The 20,211-nt window shown below is 56.7% G+C and overlaps 1 protein-coding gene across 2 annotated transcripts in view; it reads right to left on the bottom strand.

Annotated features, from left to right (window-relative positions):
* VIPR2 (vasoactive intestinal peptide receptor 2) overlaps positions 1 to 17,085 on the bottom strand; it is a 54,436-nt gene extending 37,351 nt beyond the window's left edge. For both annotated transcript variants that reach the window (XM_044244667.1, XM_044244666.1), the window contains exons 1-2: positions 17,023 to 17,085; positions 14,460 to 14,559 (exon numbers count right to left, since the gene is read on the bottom strand). In XM_044244667.1, coding sequence (XP_044100602.1) covers positions 14,460 to 14,559; positions 17,023 to 17,085 — 163 coding nt within the window. The remainder of the gene's footprint in view (positions 1 to 14,459; positions 14,560 to 17,022) is intronic.
* Positions 17,086 to 20,211: the final 3,126 nt, after the last annotated feature.

The following is a 20,211-nucleotide window of genomic DNA, read 5'->3' on the forward strand; positions in this document are numbered from 1 at the left end:
TCTCACCGCAGCCCGACAGCGGCTCGGCGGGAACTCGCCCTTCCTAGTTCTCCCACAGCACACTCACCAGGGTCCTCACCGAGGGCCGTGCTGGGACTCCGCACCTCGCGCGAGGTCCGAGCAGCTGCCGAGCAGAGGACGGAGGGGGCGTCAGAGGAGGCGACGGGCGGGCAGGGAGAGCCCCCCCTGGGAGCCTGGCCATGCCACCTGGAGGGGACCTGCCCTTTTCAAAGGAAAGCAGGTCCGGTCGCCCAGAGCGAACAACGTTCTAGACTAAGCTGCTCAGAAAACCTACGGAGCTTTCTTGAACCTCACAGCGTTGTCAGCGAGCCCATACACGACGCCGATGGATACGGCGCAGGACAGGCCGGGCTCCAGGAAGGTCCCAGAAACACGGGCACAGAGAACAAACTCGGAGGGAGGAATGTGACCGACTTGAGACCACCTTGTCCAAGGGGGAGGAATCCGCCGTAACTGAAAGGAAACGAAGCCCCTCAAACCCAGCTCTGGCTCCAAGTCGGAACTCTCACCGAGGAGGCCGTGTGCGTTGTTTCGAGTTTGGGATTTTGTTCTCATTTTCTCAAAGACATAAACATCCACTAATTCTCAGGCAAAGCACAACATGAACCGTATCCCTTTCACGTCACACTTTCTGTAGGGAAGGGGTTCGTGAGCACTCACACACGTTCACCGGTCTAGAGCCACACATTCTCGCCTCCGCTGTCACTGCTGTCACCGCGAAGGCCGATGTCCCCACCAGCCCTCCCAAGACCTGAGGGCACGTGCTCCCCACACTTGGGTCTTCCATGTTCGAGATACTGTTTGTTCGAGACACAGAGTGCTGCACGGAGCCCAAGGCATGGCCCGAGGCCAGGTTCCTCCTGAAGCCTCAAGTGGGACAGAGACAGTGTCCCCTTCTGCGTGTGGACTCGCAGGATTTGGGTCTCAAACGCCCTGCCTTAGATTCCAGATGAGGCTGTGACCACGGCAGACACACGGATGCTGCCCTCTCTGTGCGGGGGTCCTGGGGTGCTGCGGGCACCTTCCTGGCCCGAGAGAAATTCAGTCCCTACAAACACCAGGTCAGAGCGACAGCTCAGGGAACCCGGGGGCCTGGCTCTGAGGGATGGATTTCGTGGTTCCCACATGCGTCAAGTGACAGAGCCGTGTCTCCCTAGCGTGCACGGGGAAGCAGTGAGCCGTGACAAGGAGGGAGGGAACTCAGCAGGAGCAACACTGCCTGCGGAGGAGAGGCGGGGAGAGCCGTGCCGGGTGCCTCACACCAGATCTCCTGGCTCCCGCCGAGTGTGTGGAATGGGCTGACGGAACACTGCTTCTGGCACGGAGGTGTGGGGCTGGGCAGTATTTGGCCGGGTGTCCCCCCCACTTCAATGAGCAAACACTACCGATTACTCTCTCCATTCAAAAGCTTCCTCTGAGTTTAAAGTCCCAAGTGGCAAAGCGTCCTCCAGAATCAGACACGGCAGGGAGGCTGAGACAGTGCTCAGAGGTCCAGCCCAGAGCGACCTGAGTGTGCAGGATGGCTGCCCACAAGGGCTCCTTTCTTCCTCCCAGCCCGCAAGTGAGGACCTCTCCGCCAGGCTTTGTGGGAGGTCAGTGCCTGTCCACGGGCAGCTCCCGCAGGACGACGGCGGCCAGGATCCCGAAGAAAGCCAGGCAGACAGCCGCGCAAGAGGAATTTCCATTGCTTGGGTGTGAAGGGATGTCTGCCAGATGCCCTTGTACTGGCTTCCACGAGCCCCACGTGAAACTCAGATCCGCCACGTCGGTGCGAGTGAGGACGCCAGACACGGCTGACTGCACTGAGACAGACCCCGCTGGGAGAGGAGATCCCGCGCGCCTGCCCTCCCCACCGCTGCCCGTCTCTGTCGTGCAGGCGGCCTGAACGAGGGGACGGGAGCGGGTGGGCGGGAGACGCTGGGAAGTAACTGCCGTTTAGTGGCAGGAGGAGAACGCGTGGAGGCCTCCAACTGGGACCTGCTTGGCTCAGCGGCTTCCTCAGTCCCCGGTGCGAACAAGCCGCTGCGTCCAAGGACCCTCATCATAGACAACGAGACCTAACTTACTTCTCATTTCTTTTAAACCATGCTCGAGAAAGACCAGCAACCCCCCCAGCTGGCTCTGCCCACGAGCCTGCGCCTGCCCTTCCTAACCTGCAGCTTCTCCCGGTTAGGAGGAGAAGCGGGTGGTCCCGTCAGCCGCGGACCAGGAAACGCTGAGAACGCAGACACAGTGACCCTGTGACAGGCACTTCACGCTCTCCCAAGGCTGCCATGGCACCGGGCCGCTCGGCACAGACTGGGGCTCCGGGACCCTCCCCTGACGCTCTCCTCTGCCCCCAGGACCCTAGGAGCTGAGCCCAGCCGGGCCCGCAGATGTGACCATTAAAGGAGAAGCAGGTGGCGTCACAGTGTGGACGCTGATCGCCGTCGAGTGGACGGAAACACTGCGTCCTCCGGGCCGCGCACACGCTCGGCTCTGTGGGCTTCTCATTCACGTCCCAGAACGCCGAAGGCCACGGGGCGCATCTCAGAGGACGAGGCTGCCCGAGAGCCCGATTCCGTGGCCTGCGTGTCTCCCCAAGCCCTGGCCCGCACAGCCTCGAGGCGACTTACCTGCGGTGCCTGGGGTCCCCTGAAGGGCCGGCAGGAGGGCTCAGCCTCTGACCACGCTGGGGCTCCACAGGGGGCCGCTGTGGGGCTGCGCTCCGGGCTCAAGCCCGTGGCAGGTGAGGGGGGTGCTCAGCGGCGCAGCCGTCCCTGTGGCTGTGCTTTGGTCTGGGGTCTTTGGACGTCTTTGAATCGGGAGGAGCAACAAGCAGTGTCCCTCTCTGTCGGTCGCTTTGCCATTTCAGTCCCTTCAGATAAGTACCAGGGCTCGGCCAGGGAGAAAGGGAAGTGGGAAGTTCGAGGACCCACAGGGTCGGGGACGGTCAGTCCAAAAGACAGTTGGGTGCCGGGGTCAGGAAGAAAGTCACAGCTCCACTGAAAACCTCTGCTCTGTGGATGGGAGGTCGTGCCTCGAAGCTGCCAGATTGTCTCAGGTCGTGAGACCCTCGGAAACACGTCCCAAGCCTCCCAGATCTGCTGTCCCACTTGTCTTACTCCAGGGGGACTCACGCCAGCCTGGCGGCCTGCAGCCCGTGGAGGAGGACAGGGTGGGCAGGGGCCTGCCCCAGCGGCTCGGGCGGGGGCTGCCCACACCGCCTCTGGGGCTCGGGAGGCTCAGAGCCGGCCTCCTTGAAGGCACGACTGGTCTCCTGTAGGTGCTCCTGGCCACGACCTCCACTCCGCTTCTCTGGACGGTCGGACAGGAAGAGGCACTTCTCTGCCTCCAGTCACGGCCCCCATCCCCGTGCACCCCTGCTCTGCGGCGGCTCCAGGGCGGAGGGCAAGCACTAAGTCAGAGAGAGGGATGAGGTCTTGGCCGGTGCCCTGATGGGAACTGCTTCCGGCTCAGTCATTTTTATTCCTTGAAGACAGGGACCCCCGCTTGGCACCCAGTGTTCCTGCGGGAGAAGGACGAACCGAAGAGGAGCGAGACAGGAGCGGCACCGAGCAGGTGCTCACACGCTGCGGGCCGCCAGAAGGCCTGGGCCGTGCTCCGTCGCTCCCACTGAACTGAGAACCAGAGGGACCCCGACAAGGCACAGCTCTACAATCACCCAGGGCTTGGCCATGGGTCCTCTGAGCTCCAAAGTTCTAATTTAATGGTCTTTTAAAAAATGAATTATCTTCTTTTTGGTCATCAAAGCCAATGATGTTTCCCATTTCCAGCCCCCCTCCGTGCCTGTTACCAAAGGAAAGAACTAGAAGCTCAGGGCGGCTCACCAACTGAGCTGGAAAAAACCCTTTTTACAAGAGCTTTGTCTGTGAATCCAGCTGTTTGTTTGGACCCGAAGCCCCAGGCAAGCTGACCCCTGCCCACCTGGGGCTGGCTCTTCCGCGTTCCTGACTTGCACACGGGCCACAGGACAGGTCAAGCCTTGGTCCCTGAGAGAAACCACCAAGGAGGCCTTGACCGCGGTTGGGGCCATGCCACTCTCTCAGGGCGCCTGCGGGGCCCCCGGGCAGGGGCACACCGGGTCTGCGGAAGACGCTTAGGGTGTCCAAGGGGTATTTCACACACAATGCCAGGGGACGCCCATATTCTGCCCAATCAGGTGCTGTGAGCAGTTCTGCCCCTCGGGAGCCGGGACGGGAACTACAGCTCAGCTCTGCACATGCCGTCTGCTGGGCCGTGGCCGCAGGACTGCCCTGTGAGGATGGACCCTTCGAAAGTCTGTGTCTGGGGCAAGAGAGCTGTGTTCTGGGGTTGGCAGCGCAGGTGGATTCCGTCGGAGGGAGTCCTACTCTGGGACTTGAGCTCACACCAAACCAACACTCCAAGTCCAGAATTAACCAAGGCTGTGAAATGAACAAAAGGATTTTTCAAAGAAGAGGTCCAGTTTGAACCTATATATTTAAAAAGAAACATCGAGTCCAATAAATCCTGAACACGGACCGTCTTCCAAGTTGGGCCTGAGCCAACCCGGTGCCTGCGAGGGGGACTCTGTGCGGGCCCCGCTGCTCAGGGACGGGCTGCCAGTCCCCCCGTGGCGGGAGCAGCGCCCACTCCCCTCCTCAGGCCGCCGGGCCTGGCCAGCCTCGGGCAGCTTACGTAGGCCCTAAAACGGCGTCTGTTAGGAACGCCGGAGCGTGATAAATCATGTACAGCACGCTGACGCCCTTCCCTCACTACGACGTTTGCTGCCGTGACCTTTCGTAAATAGCCTCTATTTCCTCTTTTTTTCTAAAGATTTTATTTCTGTAATTTTGGGTTGGGGGGGACACATGGGCCGGGGGAGGGGCAGCGTGGGGGAAAGAGAGAGAGAATCCCAAGCAGACTCCTGCTGAGCACAGAGCTAGACGTGCGGCCGGATCTCACGACCCCGAGATCACCACCCAAGTGGAAACCCAGTTGGACGGTCACTGATGGAGCCACCTAGGTGTCCCTCTTTCCTCTCTTTCCTTCCACGTTCAGAGTTTCAAAAGCCTTCCTTCCAACGTCTGTGACAACGTGAGGCCGCGGGAACGTCCGCACGGGCCAGAGAGGCACAGGCAGATACGCAGAGACTTGAAGCTCCGGGAATCCTGCCGTGTAACCCCAGGATAATCTTCCACGGTCAGGACTTGGGTGACTTGGGATCACTCCAGGACCTAGACCTATGGTGTTAGGATGAGTGAGACAAATCACATTTGTACACGCAGACGCCCGGCGGGGGGTGACCACGTGTGCAAGGACCCACCCAGGCACAGGAACACTAGGCCCCATGGCCCCACGCCGACAGGGTCTCTAGCTGCTCTATGGCCGGCCCCTGTGGGGGCCCCCTCCTGGGCTGGGTGGGAGGCACGGCCCTGAGCAAGGTCTGCAGGACCAGAGGACAGGTGTGCAAGTCACCCAGGGCCCGTGGTGTCCACTAGTCAGTGCCGTGGGCCCCGGTTCTGGTGAGGCCTTCAGCCCCCATCCAGCCAGGAAGGCAGCCTCCTGTGGGTCCCGTGCATAAAGCCCTCTCCCTCCTCATTCTGCCCTCCCCGCCCGCCTCTACCTGTAGGTCTGCCCCTGGGCTCGCCTCCTCCTGCCCATTCTTCCCTTCTGCTTCCACATGCGTTCGGGGCTCCCACCCAGGTGCCTCTTCCTCCACCCCGCCCTAGGCCTCCTGCCTTTCCGGCGTCTCTCCAGGGCAGTTTGGCCCCTCTACCCAGCCGTGGGGACCTGCTTGGTCACCAGCACTCTGCCGTGGGCAGCGGGTTGCCCCGGTCCGTGCAAACGGCTCTTCTCCTCGCACTCCGGAGCCGACATCAGCATCTCCCACCCGGATGTTCCCAGAGGCTTCTCCGTTCCCGGGGCCACCATCGTTGTTCCTCTCAGAAGCATCTGCCTCTTGAGCTGTCCTAAGCGTGGCTCGAACCCCACACCCCACGGCTCAGAGCCCTCCCTCGGCCCCTCCCTCTCAGCAGTCCAGGCTGTGGGGCGACTCTGCTCTCCCTTCCCTGTTCCCAGCCCCCCACCCCAGGCTACGGCGCCCCTGACACACGCGTCTCCCCCTTGCTGCATGTCCAAAGCCGGCCTCTCCAAGCTCCGGCCCCCGGAAAAACACTCTCTCCTCTGAATCCCTGTGTGTGTTTTGGAGCCAGGAGACAGTCTTGCGAGGATCTTTTCGTGCCCCAGCGCACGGAGCCCAGGGTCTCACAGGACAGAGCGGAAGTGCTGGGGGACAGTAGGACAAACATGTTGCCCTTGTCCCTAGGCGCTACGCCGCCAGGCCTCACCCCCGCTGTCCTCGCAACCAGGCCTCTCCTCCGGCCGCAGGGAAGGGCAGAGCTGCGCGAACTCACAGACCCGCCCGCTCCCGCTGCCTCTTCCGGCTGCTGGACTGCGGCCACAGCCAGCCCGACGCCCCGGGGGCAGGGTGCAGATGTCGGCCGCTGTGCCGGCCACCTGTCATCCCTACCACGAGGTCTCCACCCGCGGAGAAACCATGGCTGGTGCGGCGGGTCCGCGCTTACACACCCAGAATTCGAGAACGGACTCCGCCCCACTAGGGCTGGGATGACAAAACTCAGGCCAGAGGCACCTGGAATGAAAGATGGTCCTGTCCTGAGACCTCGAAACCACGGCTGCCGGCCGGAAGACAGGAGACACTGGTCCACGAGGGCTGGAGTGGGCCCTCGGAACCCCTCATCCAAAGAGGTGGCTCAGGCCGGACGCACTGACAGTTAATGACAGACGCAGGGGAGGAGAGGCTCGGTCCCGGCTCACAGAGGGTGGAGCGTCAAGGAACTTCCCTTCCCTTTGAAGCAGACTTGAAAGAGGAGAGAAGGTCTTTTCTAAAGCATCTTCCCTCTAAGATGCCACACGTCACTTTGTAAAAAGAGCATCCGAGTGGGACCGGGCACCCGGGCTCTGTCTGCCGCAGCCTGGAGGCCGTGCTCAGAACGCTCTTGGGTTTCTGCACTTCGATGCGTCTCGACAGGGCGGCTGACGATCGCTTTCCCGAGTAAGACTCGGCTCCCCTGCCAAGGGCTCGGTGCGCATCTCCCTGTCTTGTCCCAAGACGGGGCCCCGCACCACGTCTCGGGGCACAGCACGCCGGGCGCCTTCCCTCTGCCCTCGGCACCGAGTGAGGTCGGCAGTCTGTGCCTGACGGGAAAGGTCCCTCCAGCACATGCTTATGTGCCCAGACGCGGAGGAGCCCTGAGGTGAGACCCCACGCCGAACGTGAACGCGGCCTGCGTTCGCTGCCATGACCGAAGCCACACGAAGGCCACATGAGTGGGAAGGGAGACCGCGGGGCTCGGCTGGGTGGGACTCCATCCCGGGGCTGAGCCCAGGACACAGGAGGCCCAACGGAAACCAGGACCAAGGTCACGGAGCAGGACCGCTGCGCGTAAGAAGCTTACGGCGAATGACCATAGTTATCGCCGGTTAGCTCGAGCAAAAAGCACCCATTACTCTGGGTCATTTTCCTGTCCATCCTGTGTCTGCCTTTACTCTGAGGAAAGATAGCCTCAGTCCTCAGGCATCTTCCTGTCATGGTTTTGGTTGCAAGTAAACTGATGTTACTGTGAGTTCACTCTCGGGTTCCCCCTCAGAAATCCTACTGTCTCTCGACTCCAAGCCCTGCCATCCCTGCTCACCCACAGCATTGCCACTGGGGACGTGATTCCCCATGGAATCACGTGGGGAGGACCACGCCCTGACCAACCTCTCTTCACGCCTTCCGTCCTGGGAGGCACTGAATAAAAACACGCTGCGGCAGCTGACGACAGACAGAATCTGCAGGTGCGTGGGGAGAGGACAGCCTCATTCTCACTCAGTCCGCGCCACAAACAAACACTCAGAACCAGAGGCCCTGGCCGTGGAGCATTCCGAGGCAGTCCCTGCACTGCAGCCTGAGTCAGAAAACTCTAGAAAGCCTTGCAACAGAACAGCTCCTATCTCCAAGTCCTGGTCAGGAAGGACGGCAACCTGCGCGGATAAGCAAAAACAGGCGAGATCGAAAGCCAGCATGAAGGCGAGGAGGTCGTGTGGGAGCGGAACCCGTCCTCCACGCAGGAGACCAGCCCTGTGCTCGTGGTTGTGGGTCCCGGTGGCCGAGGGGCCCAGGAAGAGACGGGGGCTCTGTCTGCCTCGCAAGCGCTCCCACACCGGCGGGGGTGGTGGGGTGGGGTGGGCTCCGGAGATGAAAGGCTGGACAAACTCCGCACAGGAGATCCCAAACGTCGGTGGACTTAGAAGCCAGGCTGCCAGGGCTCATCGGGGGAGAAACCCAACTTCCACTGACCGGAAAAGCTGCAGAACTCGCCCCTGCTGCTGCGGGAATCGGGAGGAGGAGGAAATCTGAGCTCAGGGGGGCCACAAGGCAAAGAGGCAGAAGCAGCGGGGACGGTCGGCCGGCCGCTGGGCCGAGACTCTGCTGGTCTTAGAAGGAAGGACGCAGAAGCCAACGTGGTCCAACCAGGGCAGCGGGAGTCCACTCGGAGTTCCCTCCTGTGATTTAATGGGCATCAGGTTATAGCTTTCTCCTTCCAAGCAGGATCAGTGATCACGTGCTGCTCGGTGTACGGAAGCCCTATCTGCTAGAAATGGGTTTCTGGTTTATGATTCCTGAGTGGAGTCTGAACACAAAATTTAATTCAGGTTAGAATTTATTTCAGTGAGATTCATTTCCTCTAAAAAGTAAATTTTAAGTCATTATTTTCAGAAAACTCGATAAATAATTATTGGTTATTTAACTCTCTAAGGCTACTAGCTGATTTTAAGGAGTTTAGAATTAGGAGAAATCTAGTTTAAAAAAAAGAAAAGAAAAGAAAAGACCCAGTACTAAGAGGGAAAACAGATCAGGCTCTTGAACTTATCGGCCCACAGAGAAGTCTGGATCAGAACAAGGGTCAACTTACATCAGAGGGAGAGTGAAAGGGAAGAAACAGGCTTTGGCATCATCCCGACCTCAGAAAGGCCGCTGCCTTCTTCTTCACTGGGCTGCCCGCTGACATCCCGAGCGGCTCCCTTCAGACCCATGTGGACAGACGACGGTGGGTGCTCTGTGTGCGCCCTGACCTGTGTGTCTGCTGAGGACCGGGACTAGCAAGTCACCAACACGGGGCGGGTTCTTCGAGGACGCACACTCTGCAGGGAGGACCATCTCCGAGCCCAGGGTGCACGTGACGGCAGGGCTCTCCCTGGGCCCCTCGGCAGAAACAGGCACCCCAACGGGCAGGCATCCAAGAAGAGGTGACATCCTCCCCCTTGATTTTCTGGCAGGGAACCCATTCATGAAACGGTCTCGTTCCCTTTGTGATGAAACGGTGTGGAGAAGGACTGGGTGTAAAATGGGACGTAATCGCTTCTATGCTATGGGACACGAACCAGAAATAAAGCTGTGAGAACCATGACTCTTGGTCATACGATTTCAGAATCAGTGGCTTGAAGCCCACCGTCAATGCCGGCGGAATGTTTTACTCACAGGAACAAACGCGGTCACTGGAGCGTGGCTCGTAAGCTACCCTAAGAGGCCAGGAGTCTGGGACAGACTAACGAGATACTACACAGCTCTTAGCAGGGTAATTACACCAGCAAAGAACCGTCAGCAAGTACACTGCTGAAGTCAAAACCAAAAAAGGAACCCAAAGTACAGACGGGCGTAAGGACACAGGGTATGACACTTCCATCAGCAGGAGGAGAGAGTGGAGGGGCCATGTGCATCTCCCCTGTGCCTCACCGTTGGGAGGGGGGCTGCCTCCAGGGAGGGGAACTGCACGTCTGCGGTGGGAAAAGCTGTCATTAGATGTGTTTCTGAACGGGTTTTTTCCAGGTGCATGTTCACTTAGTTTTTTAATTTACATATAATGTATTGTTTGCCCCAGGGGTACCTCACTTAGTTTTTAATGTGAAGATTCTCATTAATGTGTTCAGCAAAACCTTCTTCAACATCTTTTTAAATGCCAAGCACTGCGTAATACTCAGGCTGTGACTGGAACAAAATGTCGTCTCCCCCTTGAGGACAGCGTGGCGCAGGGCCAGCACGGCACAGGACAGCGAGCTGCGGTCACAGAGACGTGCTGCGGAGAATCTGCAGGGACTCAGCCCCGCCGAGCAGCCACTGTCCCGGAGCTGGAGACACTTGTCCCCGGCGCACCCGCTTTGTTTCAGACTATCTGGGGACACCTGTCACAGGGGCTGCTGGACGGAGAGAGTGCTTCCGTCTGGACGGAGCACGGAGATGAGATAGCATCTTTTTCTGGAGCAAAGGCTGGGCAGGAGTGCCAGCAGCCTCCTTGGAACACTGAGGGCTCCTCAGCTGTGACACAGGCTGCTGTGGGCACTGCGTCACATGGCTGTCCTGCATCGCTCCCGGGGGACTCGGGAGAAGGGAGCCATGCGAATGTGGCTCCCAAGCTGCCTGAGTGCCATGGGGCAACCACGTCTGCCTGGGGTCCAGAGTCCCCAGCCTTTGGCAGGCCTCTTTGCTAACCTGCCAGCTTGCAAGTAGGAGACTCCAAACCCCTCAACCCTCACCACTGTTGACAAGTAGATCAAAGCCAAAGAAAAGGAAGTTCTAAAGTCTAGCCCCTCCCATGGCCCTGGTCCTAAGCTAACATTCGCCACCCTTCAGCCGTGCACCTGAACGGGACAGTTCCAGGTGTGCGGCTGTCGAGAAAACATGGGTCCCACCTATGTGGGGGACTAGGCCCCCAGGCCCAGGCCACAGGCCCTCCAGATGTAGGTATAAAAACACAAAGTCACACAAAAGTTCCTCTCCACTCTGCGCAGGCAGGAAAACTGGGCAAAGCCCGAGTGGCTGACTCATTCCGGGCCCGCCACAGGTCAGCACAGGCCACCGCCGGGGAACAGGGCTGGATTTTCACTCTAGTTTTAGGCACTGGTGGCCTCAGAGCACCTCATACATCTATTAGGAGGATTACGTTAGTCTTATCGGTGAGTCAATATTAAACAACAAAGCTCTAAATAGCTCCTAAGCTTTTCTTATATAGTGAATTCTTTAAAAGGGTTTAGAACTGAAATTGTCTTCTGTCTGGATTCCTGTGTTTGCATGTGCTTTAGACCCTGCGCCCAGGAAAAAGAGCTCCTATCACATTTATCCGCGTGACCTCACTAAAATGAAAGCTAGTTTTTCCTTGTTTCTGTTTTCACACCAACTTCTTAATCCTATAGGATTTAAAAGCAGACACTACAGACCTTCTCACTTTAATTCCATGAAGCCAATGTACACCCTCTTCTCACCGGTCAGAAAGCCTTCACTTTCTGCTTCTGGTTTCCCTCATCCACAGTATCTTTATTCTGGTAACTTATTCCTATTTATATCTCTGGCATTTGAGCCATGCATATTTCAACGAGCAAACAGAAAAAAAGGACTTTAGAACACAAGTTGTCCTCCTTCACAGAAAACCGAAGGGAGGCCAGGCCCAGGACACAGTCCCATGGCCGCTCTTCTCCTGAAGGGCAGGTGGCCTGTAGCAGGCTCTTCCTGCAAGCCTGAAGGTAAATTGAGTCACACGCAGGTGTTTCTGCTCTAGAGCTAATATTAATAGTAAGAGCCTTCCATAAAAGAAAACGTCCAAGACAGATGCTTGTCACTGCAAGGAAACTGAGCGGCGTCTTTCTGGACCGCTCCAAACAAGGAAGACCGTTTACAACCTTCATCCAAAACTACCATGTTCTTTCTGCTCCAGCTGAGGTCATGGCGAACGAGAGATTTTCAGAGACTCTGCCCTTAGATGTCGCCATCCCACTGTCTGATGTGGATCTCGTACAGATCACCCCTGAGCCACTCTGAACCCAGGCAGGAGGTGCCTGCGAAGGAGACCTTGCTGAGCATTTAGGCTGTCCGGACCCCCCAGAGGTGCGTCCGATGGTGGGGAGAGGCCTGAGGGGCCCAGACATCCCGGAGAGAGCAACCCGACAGCTCCCGGGGAATGTCTGCCTGCCCCACAGGAGGTCTGCCTGTCTCCTGCAGAACTTTTTTTTTAAAGAACTAGTTGCAAACTTCTAATAAACTGGAATATTTTAGGTAAAGTCTACATTTCTGATATTTTCTGAAAATAGGAAGCTGGGCAATTTGGCACCTGCATTTCCTCACAGTAACAACCGAGGCTTGCATGGAGTAGCTGCCAGTCGCCCCCAGCATCCCCACAGCCCCACGCGTCGGCTCTGCCCAGCCACAAGGCCATCAGCTCGCCCTGGGCCAACACCTTATCCTCATGAAGGGCTGGTCAGGTACTAGGGGTGAGACCTGTGTCTTCGGAACAGAGTAAAACCAAAAGGACATTGCTTTGAATGAAAAATGCCACACTCCATCTATGTGAGAGAACCAGTAATGAAGAATCTTTCCTATACATTTAAAAGCCCCTGAATGTGGCCGGTTTCATAACGGCAGAAAACTTAGCTTCCCTGAACTAGTGCCATTTCTCATCACACAGCACCCGTCGGGCAAGCCACAGACACAGACCTACAGATGCCCTCCACGCTGCTCTGTCCACTAGCCAGCCAACCCCAGGCCTACCATGAGGAGATTCCGCAGAGGGAAAGTCGTGAGCCGTATGCTATTTTTTAAATGTTAAGTGTTTCTTGTTGCCCGCTGAAATAGTGCCAGTGTTCAATTTGTTAACAAAATGTTCTTGATGAATGTGGGAAATAAAGAGCGACAAGAAAGAAGCATGAAGTATTCTCAGAGCTTTTCCCTAAAGCATCAGCTGTGAGGGCGGCGAGCGAAGGGGAGCTGTCACCCAGGTGCAGGCTAGGGACAGGTGTGCCGTCTGTAAGGACCTGTCGACAGGAATAAAGCTGAGTACAGCTTGGTCTGCAATTTCATGATGGCCCCATGCCAGCAGTGTGGGCAGCCCTGTTCCTCCCTTCCCCATTTGGGACAGTCTGTGTGTGCCCATGGCTTGTGGCAGAGGGCCTGGGAAGTATGGCCTAAAGAAGGCAGCAGGAAATGGCAGCGTTCGGCCCCACAGAGCCCCGTGAACCCTGGAAGATGAACCCCGCAAAGACATGGTTCTGTTCACCGCGGCTCCAGGAGGACAGTTAGTACCCGTGAGTGAATGCCACTGTGGGCAGCCTCCGAGCACACCAGTGCCCGGACCACACAGTGATGGCGTGAGGGGTAGGGTTCTCACTCCCCAGGCGTCTTCGGATGGCCGAGCATCACCTACTGAGAACGCAGCAGACAGTGCGCTGGCCCACCTGTCTCTGAGCTGGAGGTCTCATGGATGGTGCTGCTGGGCCTGGGCTCACCAGACGCTCATCAGAGGACTCTAAATTCTGGCTCCTGTCTGCATTGATTTTTCCTAAATATCTTAATGTTCACTGAAGGGAACAGACCTCAGTGGCCACGATGATAGCTTTGTCTTGAGGCGCTGGCTGAGAGGACCTGTGTCTCATCTATCCTCAGAGCTGGCTAATTGGTCAGCTCATGGCTTTGCGCAGGGTGGACGCAAATTCAAAGGTTCTTATCAATATTTTATATTGATTATAAGTTGAAATAATAATGGGTTGTATATTTTTGGATAAATTATATTAAAATGAATCTCCTCTTTTTTCACATTTTAATGGGGTAACTAGAATATTAAAAATTATCTATGTGGTTCACCTACAATTTCTTCTAGGCAGCACTGGTCTAGAACAAAGCCCATGTGCGTAACTTCTGGTCTCAAGTCCCCCTGCAGGACACCAGCCTGTTTTAACACGTAGTCTTTGATTCAGAATGTGGGTGCTATCTCAGAACCTTCTGAATTTACAGACTGTGAATGTGCCTGGCCAGAGTACAAACAGTCCCAGTGTGTGCGGTTTGACCTGGAGAAGGTAAAGTGAGCAAATCTGCTGTATTCACAATAGGTCTGTCTTCAGGAAAACAAAAGTCTCATTTCCCTGTTTGATTTCTGGTGTTTCCACATTCCTAACTGGACTAAAATCATCTGGGATGTGACTAAAATTTTTAAATGCGAGAAATCAGATAAAAATACTCATTTCATGGATAATGGAGTTGCTTTTGCAAAGCATAACAATGCTCATGAAATTATTTTAGTAATTCGCTCTTATGTCAAACCACGGGTACTGTTACTGGTAAGGGTTAAGGCTTGGGGAGGGAGAGGGCGGCTGGGGATGGACAGTGGGGAGTGTGCGCTGTAAGATGTGTAACTCTGACGATTCACACGCCTGTACCCCTGGGGCTAATAATACATTCTATATTAATAAAAACAACTTTAAAAAAGTTTATTATGGGAAGGATTCCCTGGCCCCCAGCAGTGGAAACAGACCTTTTTTTTTTTTGGAAGATGCAGGTGACTTTAAACATCAATTTTCAGAGTGAGGGGAGCTGTCAGCCTGCCCGGTTTCCCAGCTGAGCCCCTGTACTCACCAAGCGGCTATCTTACCTTTGTATTTTCCTGTTTGAGTCCTTAGAAGCTCTGTGCATTTTGTCTCTTCCTCCTGTATTTCCAGATGAAATCGACATTCTGGGTGAACACTGTTCACCTGGTCAAGGTTTAAAAAAACGAAAGTAACTAAAAATTTCACCATAAGAGGAAAGTCAAACAACACTTCCACAAAACAAAACAAACTGCTCATGGTTCTAAACTGTTCCCCAAATAACACTCACTTAAAAGCAATCACCTTCATATTTCTGACATCATTATTAAAAAATTACTTTGTAAAAGACTTATAACACAAATATAAACCTAACAGAATTTTTTTCTGAGTAGAAAACAACTTACTAACATAACTAACGTAAACAAGTTAACAACAACTTAACATAACTAACATGAACAACTTACTAACATTGTATTTTGTTTGTACTAATTTGGCAGCAATAGAGTTTTTTAATCCAATGATCTTTCAGTATTTGAATCCTCCATTCATAGCCCTTGATTTAATTACAGTACATAAATGTGTACTCTTAAGACTATTCTTAACGACCACACGCTAGCCCAGACGCCAGCCCGCCTCATCTAAGGACAGGCTCTGCACTTGCTGGACAGACCTCTAATAGGATAACCTTGTTTGCAGAGCCCGAGGTCGCTTCTGAAACTTTAGAGTTTGGTGTGAAGAAGATTTTCAAAAAGATTAGAGGGGAAGTAGGGAGAGGAAGAGTGGGAAGAGAGTTATGCCGCCTGACCAGGAGGTGGGGGATTTCCCAGGGCGACCTGCCGTGGGAACTAAAGCTGTGGAACAGGGGTGGGGGGCAGTGATACCGCCCGTGAGCGCCGGCAACAGACAGAGCCGCAGGTTCCAGTCTTGGAAGAAAAGAGTCTCAGCTTTTATGAAAATCCAACATTCTCTCTTCCTTATTTCTCCCCATTCCAAGTATTCGTACTGCAGGCTGAAGCCGCACAGCCCTGCTCTGTCTGAAGAAAATCTTACTTTTCCTGGGAGGCTGTCGTACTCTGGGTAGGTGACGGCCACCTGCATTCACTGACCCTACTATCCAAACGCTGGACTTGGGACCCTCACCAGATATAACGTTTCTAAACAGAATTAAAAGAAGTAAATGCTGATACTTTTGCCACAATTACCCTCACTTTTAAAAAGATACAAAGTGTCCTCCCCCGCCCCATTACTACTGGACAAGCACCCACTGTAGAACCTCCTAGTTTCGGACAGACTGTACTTCTCCTGTATGAACAAGTCCATGGTCTTTAAATTTTAGAATTGGGAAAATTTTGTTCACTTTACAAAATGTTTGTCAAGGTATAAAAAGACGCTGTGGTTCCTGACATTCTTGAACATGCAGAGCAACGACTGACTTTGGGGCACCTTAGGGAGCAACGACTGACTTTGGGGCACCTCAGGGATCAAAGCTGCGTTAGCAGGAATAACCCTGGTACTTGTGACGACCAGCTCTTTCAAAGCATTAATGACTAACAAGGGTCTTCTTCTTTTTTAAAGAAAGATTTTATTTATTTACTTGACACAGAGAGAGACAGAGAGGACAAGCGGGCAGAGCGGCAGGCAGAGGGAGCGGAGGAAGCAGATCCCCGGACCCTGAGACCGTGACCCGAGCCGAAGGCAGCCGCCCAGCCACTGGCCCCCCGGCGCCCCTAACAGGGTCTCCCTAAGCCCCGTTCCTCCGCAGACAGACCCGGGGGCCTTCAGCCCAGACGAGGGACTTTCGTCGGTTCCCACGCCCTCAACAACGAGACGCGACACAACGTCCCCGCACAGCTGCGTCCGGGGCTTCACGGCCGCGGCTCCAGCCCCGCGATCCCGAGGCAAGACGGACACACGGACGGACGGACGCGCAAGGCCGGCCTCGGCGCGGGAGGAGAGCAAGAACCGGGCTGACCGTTCCTTCCGGACACAAGGCAGCGCTCTCGGGAGCGGGAGAAGCGGGTCGCGCGGTCGCGAACCACCCGGTGCTCGGCCGCCCCGCGCCCCCCGCGCCCCCCGCGCCCCGCAAGGAGCCGCGACGGAGGAAGCGGCGCGCGTCGGAAGGGAACTTGGCCGAAACACGAAACAAACACAAAGCAGCGACGAGACCCAGGAAGGGACGCAGCGGCGCCCGTGACAAGGCCAACTCCCGTCTCCCTCGGGGGGACATGGCCTCGCTCGGGGCGACGACGTGACCGCCCCGCGCGCCCAGTCTCACGCCCCCGGGAAGCAGCGGCCAAAACAGCGCCTCCTTGACCCAGTCCCGCTTCCAGCAAACCGAGGACCACGCGGACGGGACCGACAGCCGCCCCTTCCCCGCCCGAGCCCTCGTCTGGCCCGCGGGGGAGGGTCCCGGGGCTCCTCCGACCACCCCGTTCCCGACCCGGACCCCCGACCCGGACCCCGGACCCCCGATCCGGACCCGGACCCCGACGAGCGAGGATCCTGGGCCGCCCCCGTGCCCCGCGCCCGGACGCAGGAGGGGAGCGCCGCGGGCGGGAGCCGCGCCCCAGTCCGCGGAGGGAGGACGCGCGTGGGCTGCGGGAGCGCGGGGGCCGCGGACGCACTCACGGGGGCGAGCAGCCATCCGCAGCAGGTCAGCAGCGCGGGCGGCAGCAGCGCGGGCGCCCTCATCCCGGCTCGGCGGACGCCAGCATGGGCCGAGCGCGCACCCCCGCTCCGGCCCCGCTCCGGCCCCGGCTCCGGCGGTCCGAGCTCCGCGCGCCCTGCAGCTGCCGCGGGGCCGCCGGAGCGCGTGGGCAGGCCGCCTGGTCCCCAGCGGGCCGCCGGCCTGGCTGCTCCCCGCGCCCGGCGACTCCGCCCCCGGCGCCCGCGGCCCCGCCCCGCGCCCCTTCCTCCCCGCGGCCCCCCACTCTCCCTCGGCCTCGCTCCCAGCGTCCCCAGCTCCTCCCCTCCCAGCCCTGCGCGCTCTCCGCGGGGCCCGGCGCGCTTCCCCCTCCGCCCCGCGTCCCCGCCCCGCGCCCGCTCCCACCGCGCTCCTAGTCCTCCGGCCCGGCCCCGCGCGCCCGGCGGCTGTCGGAGCAGAGAGACGGGCGCAGGCAGGCGAAGGCGTGCGGTGGCCTCCGGGCTGCACGTGGAGAGGTCACCGGGAGAGCGACTTGGGAGTGACCCTCTTTGGGAACAAGGAAACGGCTCTGGTCGTGGACCGCCACGGGTTTGCACCTACCTACGTCCTCCTCGTTAAAAAATAAGCCGAAGGCGCCCCCCAAAATGTCCAGAAACCCAGTTAGGTTGGGTGTGCTGCCTTCGAAGCCAGTGGGGTTGGGTCGGGGCAACTGAAACCTAAGAAGAAAGTTGGGGTGCGTTTGGGTGTGGGCGGACCCCGCATGTCGGCGGGTCCTGCCCAAGCCAAATCAGGAAAGCCATTTTGTCCTCCCGAGTGGCGAGTGGCGAGCGGCGGCAGCAGAGGGGCCCGAGATGGAAATGGGCACATCCGGCAGCATCCCCTCAGCTCAACACCCCAAAGGATTATTTCAGCGTTAGAGCTGGCTGCTATCCAGCAGATAGAAAAGCACCTAGAAATGGAAAATGAAACAGGTAATTTTTGTTGTGGTTTTAACTTCCCGTGCGAAAATAACTGCTTACATGGAGCCTAGAACAAGAAGAGGACGAAGTACCCCCTCGCCCTCTACCCAGACTCAGCTGTGAAGTCGTACGGCCTCAGCTTTTTATCACTTGTGTCCTCTCTGACCACCCTCCCCTCCACCCCCTTATCAATTAATATCTATTAGTCATCTGTCTGTCATCCGTCTAGCTGTCTGTCATCCGTCATTCTCTCTGTGGGGGAGCAGTCTTAGAGGCCAAGACCAGACGTTCTAGTGGGTAAAGCGTGTGGTCTAGAAGCGTGCTGACCTTGGGTCCTACTTGATAAAGATTCCTTTTACTCACTACTCAACCCGTGACAAGCCAACAGACTTCCTGAGCGATATTCCCATTTGTAAATGAGAATAATGACACTTGCCTTCTCCCTCAGAGGGTGGCTGTAGGAATCAAGGTCATGACTGCGTCCGTGTTTTGTTGTTGAGGGTCCGCACTCGAAACAGTACTACCCTGGGTTCAAGGCAATGTGTAGGAGTTCGTGTGATGGGAAGGAAGTGCGACCATAGTGAGACCGAGGCTCATGGGAGAAGGAGACATTGACTGCCTTTGGGAGGCCCTGGAGGAGAACATGTGGCTGGTTAGGAGAATGGTTACGGGTGAGAGATCAAGGATGGAGAGAGGCAGCATCTCAGAAGCACCAGGGAACAACGAATGTGCTGAGAGCATCACAGACATCAGGAAGTATGGCCCATTTGGGAGGCTGGAGAACGTGAAAGACTGTGTTGACCCAAGGGAGGATAGAATCAGTGTTGTGTGAGTGTTGGAATTACACAACATGCAGGTGGATTGCACAAATTAGACAAAATGTTGTCTAATTCTGACTGTCCGTACCTCGTTAAATTGCCACTGATGTTGGGATGGGTGGTACTGTTTTGGGTGAATCCCCACTTTCCCAGGAATTTTCCCACTTTCCTTGCAGGGGGCCTGTGTGTTCTCTGGGCAGGAGGAGGGGGTTCTTCTGTAGGTTCCTGATATGGTAGACCAGTGGCCTTGTCTCTGGGCCTCTGGCACTGGCCTTGCTGAGCTGTGGTAGCCCCAGATCGGCTGTGCTCACACCTTGCTAAAGCCTTGGTCCCTGCCCTGGGCTCTGGTCACAAGGGCTCCACTACTGCCTCCTGCTCCCTGACACCTCTTCTGACCACACTTGCCCTCAGCACCCGCACCTGACTATGTTCTGAGGCGTCTGGGAGAGGCTGTAACTATGAGACACTTCTCAGCTCCTTTTCCTCCCACCTCCTGCCTGGACACCCCTTCTGCCAGCTCCCCCTTGCCCACGCAGCTTACCCGGCCTGGCACTGTTTTTGCCAGTGGCTTCCCTGGGTTTTCCTGGCTCAGCTCTGAGCCCACGGTGGAAGCTGAGCAGGTCAGAAGCTCAGAAACCCATTGGTTTAGTGAAGGGAAGCTTTAGGACTTTGTGGTCAGAAGAGAGTGAAATAGCTCAAAACTAAATACATTCCAAAAGAGAAGAATAAGCTATGAATACACATAACTCTGAGGTCCTTTCATTCCTGTGCCAAGACTAGATGAATAACCCGGGACCACAGCTGCTAGGGCGGAGGGTCATGGCCACACGGCACGAGGCCATTGTTAACTTGGACCTGTGAGGAAACTCACCGTTCGCTGTGCTGCAATTTAAGTGTCTTTTAGAAGCCTGGATGCTAGAGGTCCATAGAATGCGCACTTTCTTTTCCCGCCTAAGAAAGCCTTGGGCTTTGGGGAACACGTCACGTCATTCACGAGCTCACAGTGGTGTGCTGGGGAGAGCAGCAGAGCTCACAGGAGTGCCCTTCCGGACCCAAGCCCTGGCCCCGCACCTCTCGGGTAGAGCACATGTCCCGTGGTTGTGTCCTGAGTCCCTTCAGGCACATAGCGCCCTGGCCCCTCGGTGCCCTGACTCTCAGGGAACCCTGGAGCACAGCTGCCGCATCGCCTCGTATCAGGAGGCTGCGTCAGCTCCCCAGGCCATGCGGTACAGTCCCCAAGATGCGCATGGCCTACTTCTCAAGGGATTATGAAGATAGAAATCAAACATGAGCCATGGAGAGCACTCGCACACCTTTTTAAAAGTATATGCATGGGAAGTTCTCCTTTCAGGATGTGCCCCCCTCAGCCCCAGACCGGCCTGGGCTTCCTGGGTGC

The sequence above is a fragment of the Neovison vison genome, chromosome 4 (genome assembly GCF_020171115.1).
Source record: "Neovison vison isolate M4711 chromosome 4, ASM_NN_V1, whole genome shotgun sequence".
Lineage (NCBI taxonomy): Eukaryota > Metazoa > Chordata > Mammalia > Carnivora > Mustelidae > Neogale > Neogale vison.